Source organism: Chelon labrosus (genome assembly GCF_963514085.1).
Source record: "Chelon labrosus genome assembly, chromosome: 9".
NCBI classification, from domain to species: domain Eukaryota; kingdom Metazoa; phylum Chordata; class Actinopteri; order Mugiliformes; family Mugilidae; genus Chelon; species Chelon labrosus.
Genome location: NC_140359.1, coordinates 10,433,962 through 10,440,265, shown reverse-complemented (window position 1 = coordinate 10,440,265; position 6,304 = coordinate 10,433,962). Strand labels below are relative to the sequence as shown.

Below are 6,304 nucleotides of genomic sequence, written 5' to 3'. Positions count from 1 at the left end.
TGTGGTCTGGATGGGCTGACAGGTTGCCAGGTTCTGTGACGTAGTCCCCCTTTTGCAGACGGTAAATGAATCAAGAATGAATCAAGAGTTTTGTCCGTTAAACATTTGTTACGAAAAGACTAAACGCTTGCTTTATGTTGATCTGATAAATACATTACCAATTTAGTGTGCAGTTAAAAACTTATATTTATTTCAATGCAGTAAACATACAAAATATTTACCAACCTGGCAACGCCTGGTCCTCTAGTCACACTTGAAAATGTATTCACTCTTTCTGCTTGTAACACATTGTTCAGTCTTTAATATGGGACATGACTTGTGAAAGCATGCGATTATATTTACTTCATGAGGACTGATGGATATTTTTTAAACAGACGGATTAGCATTCATACCACCCAATTTAAACTATCTGGCAACATATCAAGTACTGTAGCTGATTTTTTCATGTTTGTCTGATGTGTACTATCTGTGCATGTGCAAAGAAACAAGACCACTCAGATTGGCATTCATTATAAAAGGCTTTTATTTCCAGAATTTCAAAGCTCCTTCAAGGTTAATGCTACCAGTTTGTTGTTGTTTGGCACATATAGAACTGTATCGATGAGCTGCACTGGGATCTCTGACATCAGGTTTTATTTGAGCATCGGATAAAGACTCTAGTGATTGCAAAGCTTAGTGTGTCTTAAGCAGTGGTCCCCTGGAATTATGCTGTCAGATCTATGCTAAAAAGGAATAACTTGGATAGACAGTATTTGCTGAAGCAGTATCAACTCTCTGTTAATCTTCACTCTTTGCTGCTGATATTTTCTAAATGTCATGACGGTCACAAAGAAAGACAGTCTCGTTAGTTCTTTACTAGCATATAAGGCACAGCACGTGTCGGGAAATAAAAGGTGATTATCCACAGATCACATGGTAGTGGATCTTTGGCTGGTGTGAGCTTTGATCCCAATAACAAGCTGTTAGTTTTCACCTCCACAGAGAGCGAGCAGAATCTTCTCATAGTCTCCTTTAGTGTCATCCTAAAGGGTGTAAAAACAAAAAGTCAGTCAACCTTTAAATTGTGTTCATTTGCTTTTTTTTGTGAATACACATAGCCCACATTTGGGAGGGGTCATCACCATCAAATGTTCACTCACCAGAATTTCCTGGTGGAGTGTCTTTCCATAGTTTTTCTTGTACTCGTCTTTGATCCGTTTCAGGTCAATTTCAGAGCGGCTCACCATGATGCGAGTCAGGATGTTTTTGCGGGTCCCTTTACCCTGATGGGCAGAAAGGAGTCAGTCAGTGAAGGCCTCTGGTAGCAAGCACAGTCTGACAGTTGTAGCTCGCACATACTGTACCTTCATGGCCAAGTAAAGCTTCTCAGCGAAGAATGCAGCCCTGCTCCCAGCACACTTCACTGTGGTTATTTAAATAAAAATAAAAAAAGTTCAAGTTTAAATCTGGTCTGTGCAGAAGTACTGCTTTAATGCTGTAATACACTTTGAGCCAGAGATTTGTGCCTTTACCTACTGCTGTGAGACAACTTTCAATATCTCCCTTCATCTCCAGGTCGATAGCTTTGGCCACATCCACTTTGCTAAACTTTGAGTACCTGTCAAATACTGAAGATAAAAAGGTAGAGGGAAAGTGTTAGACCTCAAAATTGACAAACAGTAAAACATAGGTTTTACTCAAGAGGACGGCAAGCTAGCTTACCTTTACGGAGATGTGGGGCACTCCTGGTGGTCAGGATGTCAATGAAGACAGAGCAGTCTTTGCCCTTCCTGCCCTCCCCAGCCTCGTACAGAGCCCTGGCATCACTGTCAACCAGCTGTTCGCTTACTCCCTCAGTCCTGCTGGCCTATGGCATGCAGAGACATGCTATGAACCAAACTGGACCTCCACACTGTGATTCACTAAATCTTTTGTACATAAAAACTGAAAAACCGCTATGAGAAAAACTGTTGACAAGCTTTAAAATGCAGGACAACAACTGAACATTTGAATTAACGTTTCCCACTACAAATTATTCAGCTTGTATGTTTCTCATCCTCTAATCAAAATGCAGCCTTTGACCTAATTTAAAAGGTAATGACTGCACAGCATGTTGGGTAAGTTTGAGCAACTTTCCCTGATGTGTGTGAACATGTATCAAGGCAGCAAATTTATTTTTCATAATCCACTGTCAAAGCTGCAGTAGGGAGTGTTATGTTGCTTCAGCGATTAAGGGTGTCATGATGTGAGGACTAAAAAATGGATTGCTGTAAATGTGCCTTTGAAAAATCCTGCAACAAAGTCCTAAATGAAACACATAACACAAAACAGAGAGCGTGTGAAAAGTGTGGAAATAAGGTACCTTGCAGAGTGTAAGGAGAGCAGCCTTGAAGTCTCCACTGGTGTCAGACTTGATGTCGTCCTCCAGCTCCTTCTTGTAATCTTGGTAAAGAAACCATCAAAGTATCATTACTGATCAAAAAAATGAATGTTCAAATTTGAAAACTCTCTTTTGAGCAAGCCCATTTCTTATATCTGGCCAAATTCCAATGTACTGCTCGTATTTCCAAACACTAGCGTGTCGAAAGTGAAGGTTGTTGCTTAAATGGTTCTGGCACGTACCTTCCTTGTAGGCCTTCTTAAGGTCCAGGATCTGTCTGTTGGTACGGGAAGCTAAGATCTCAATGAGGGTGTCCTCATCTGTTCCCAGGCCCTGAAATAGGGATAATGGATGGATGGACAGAACAATTAGAGCCGTTATTCTTTACAAACCCAGTTCAAACGAAGCACAGTTCTTAGCCTCCCACTAAGAAAACAATGGATGAATATGTGGAAGTAGGAGGATATCATTACAAACCGAAAGCAGCAGATGTTGGAGAGGCAAAAACATATTCAGTTTGTGTGTGTGTGTGTGTGTGCACCTTCATAGCCAGTTTCAGCAGCTGGGCATCGTAGTGGGCTGGTGTTTTCAGCAGGGCCAACACCACATCCTCCAGATCTCCCTTCAGAGCGCTTTTCAGGGCTGATTCCAGAGGCTAGAGGGGAACAACTTACGGTGAACATTGTAAAACCGGATACCGATATATCTTTCTTCTTCACGTGTGTGTGATTGTCATTACCTTGCCACTGGCCTGCTGGTAAGCCTCTTTGATCTGCTGTCTCTGCTCATTGGTCCTTTTGACCAGAATTTCAATAATGGTGTTCTCATCCACACCTGCAGAACCAATTTAATACAATAAATATTTCCCTGTATGACTGTACTTGTACTTGAGAGTGCGGGCCACAACCGGTAGCAGCACCATACAGTATGTAATGCTGCATAGTGGCCAGCAGAGTGTTAAGAGCCAGCACTTTAGAGAGACACATTGCAAAACCAAAACATGTTCACACAAGCACCAAAGCATCTCTGTGTCCATTTTAAGTTCACCTTTTGCCTTGATGGCCTTTTCCAACACAGCTGCATCTCCACTGGGGCTGAAGTTAGGCGCTGCGTGTACAGTTCCCTCATTCTTTAAGACCTAGGAGACACACCAGAAATGATCATGTGTTTGGTAAAGGTTAGAATAATGATGCTTTATCTTTTACACATTGCCTGCATCCCTCCTTAAGCGTAAGACATTAAAAAAAAGAAAGAAAGAAATTTGTGACAGGCTGGACTAACCTGAAAGATAACCTGAGAGTTGTAGAGCACAGGCTTAAGTCATGCAGGATAACCTTGCGCAACTTTCTCTTAGTTCACTTTAAGAATACCGGGAAAGGAGAAGTAGCATTTTGTTCTGTTTGCAGAGTTTATAAAGGGAGGGGCACAAATTCCTGCTTCTGTGAGTCACACGCTCACAACACTCTGTACGGTCATCTTTCTCATCGCACATAATCTTTGTAGTCCAAGTTCCTTTTCCCTTTAATGATATCTTATCTTCGTGCTCTGTCTCGCTCCCTTCCCTTCCCTTCTTCCACCTTTAAGCTCATTAATTCTTATCCCTCACTATGTTCTCTTGTTCTCTCACTCTAAACACTGCCTGATCAGTTTTTCCACCCCAACATACCACAGGAAGGGTGAAAAAAGGAAAAACTGAGTGGTTGGCCTTAGCAACTGGAACAGAACCACAACGTTACGTACTGACTCATCGGGCATGCCCAGATAGACCGTCTGCTGGAGGAAGGCTTGGATGAAAGACATGTTGGGGCTGCAGGAGTGAGTCTGTAGGAGAAGAGAAGAGAAGAGGAGAGAAGAGTATGTCAGGACTGATGTGATCCAAATATCAACATCTAAAGCAGCATTTAAAGTTTATAACGTTTGATGGAGAATTGGAGTTTCTAGGCAAGCGGTTCACCCTTAAATGAATACATAATATGTTTTTTTAATCTATTAAACTTGTCATTAGAAAAAAGTAAGTACACGTATTTGCTTTTCCTTCTTCCGCTTCGGGAGAGCACAAGCACAACTTATATTTGCAAGAGGTTTATGTTACGGTATGTGGTTTTTCTATAATGGCAAGCATGTGTAAAGTGGCCACACCTACCCTCAGCTGTGATACGAACACAGATTATTGTAGGCTACAGGTACATTATAGATCTTCTTTCGTGACATTTAATACTGGTACTGAGTGACAAATCCGCTGCGTAATTTAACAAGCTCGACACTTTCGTCAAACGCAAAAAGCCCCAAACTTGTCTCCGTTATTTTCACAACCACACCCTCATAAACTGCATCAACATACTCAGGAAGCGAATACACCTATTGCAAATAGGCTCTTGCAAAGTAAAACGCCGAGAACAGACGTGTGAGATTTCTTTCAGAGAAGGATTACGACTTACCGTGTGACCGTGGAAGAAAGAAGTTTGTTTCACCGAGATTCCAGGGGCGTTGTAGAGACGGAAAGATTATATTTATACTCCAGGATAAACCCCACCTAGTAACGGGCCCGGCCCATACTCCCCCTCCCTTCCACAGCTGCCATTGGACTGAACCGCTGTCTTCCGCAGCGGAGCGCAACGGATTTACGTCGATAGCGCAAAGCCGGCATTCGGTGCGTAAAAAGTGGGAACAGCTTCTCCAGCAGATTCAAAACAGCCACGCCAAGCTTACTTGAAAACATATGCTGGTCAGGTTCCAGCTCCTAATCTTCCATAAGAATGGACGTCTCATGGAAAATCACTACTACTCTAGACACCTACTTTACATCTGGGACTATATAGGAGTATGTGTTAGATTGGAGTTTGATCACGTTATTGTACATCTGCACTTTCGTATTTCTTGTGAGGGTTTAATGTTTTATTTCTAATACATTTAATTGTTATTCGTTACACAATGATTCATTTGAGCATTTAGATGACAGCGGTCCACTTAGTTTAAGTATTGTTATCCTTCTGTGTTTATGCAATGGTTTTTATTAATGTGTTCGATAGAAGTCCACTGTACTATTCATTGTTTCTCTTAAAACAAATTGTTTGGTGCTCAGGGCTTTATGTAGACACATAGGTAATTCCATTTGCACTGATTCATAGTGTACTCTGCTTTAATCTGCAGCATCTCCAGCTGAAGGAATAGTTTTCTGTTATTTTATGTTTCACTTGTTCGACTGAAGTTTATCTATCTTCTGACATTCCTGCTGCTATCTCTCTCCTGTTCTGTTGTCAGTGGGTTGATTTAATCACAGCCTGACTCGGTGAATCCACTGCTGCTACTACTACTGCGTCTCTATCTACTGCGTACCTCAGTATTACAATACCCATAGTAACGACAGTGCAAAGACCACCTTAAAAAATTCCTCAAAAGAGTCCATCTTTGCTGTGATGAGGTAATGAGCTATCTTCAAGGTGTGGCATGTTGTCATTACAGCCCACACCTGTAATGACATGTAATGACAACATGCAGCCCAAGCTGGGGCTGACTCTACCTGTGGGCTACATGTTGGGACAGACGCTAAATGCTTGGGCTTGGCTGATGACACATTAGTTCAATGACTAACACAGTCAGATTTGGTCATCAAACTAAAACATTGTGACGTACATAAAAACGTATGTGCTAATGCTGTAATGTGCTTCTTTCTTTGCATCCTGTTTCTAGGTCACATCTGTTTAGTGACACCATCTATATGTGACAAACTGACACTTTAAATATCCACAGTGGAATATGGTCAGAGCGGGGTCGGGATGGTAAGAAAAGGAAGGAGGGAGCAAAGCTGTATTTTCATTAAAGTGGCATCATGGGTGGATTTATCCCTAAGGTGTGTTAAACAGATGCTGAAGCTGTGGTCCAAATGTTTCAAATGAGTCTCTTGGTCTGAAAGACAAAGGAAATCCTCATAGAGGAGCCTGGCCA

At 41.8% G+C, this 6,304-nt stretch overlaps 1 protein-coding gene across 1 annotated transcript; it reads right to left on the bottom strand.

The window, feature by feature from the left end:
* Positions 1-505: 505 nt before the first annotated feature.
* Positions 506-4,924, bottom strand: anxa1a (annexin A1a). The gene is made up of 12 exons (XM_084550774.1): positions 4,798-4,924; positions 4,100-4,180; positions 3,407-3,497; positions 3,099-3,193; positions 2,901-3,014; positions 2,602-2,692; positions 2,342-2,421; positions 1,702-1,846; positions 1,512-1,607; positions 1,344-1,402; positions 1,140-1,262; positions 506-1,022 (listed from the first exon to the last, which is right to left on the bottom strand). Exons 2-12 carry the CDS (start codon positions 4,157-4,159, stop codon positions 963-965), a joined length of 1,014 nt encoding a protein of 337 aa, XP_084406900.1. The 5' UTR covers positions 4,160-4,180; positions 4,798-4,924; the 3' UTR covers positions 506-962.
* Positions 4,925-6,304: the final 1,380 nt, after the last annotated feature.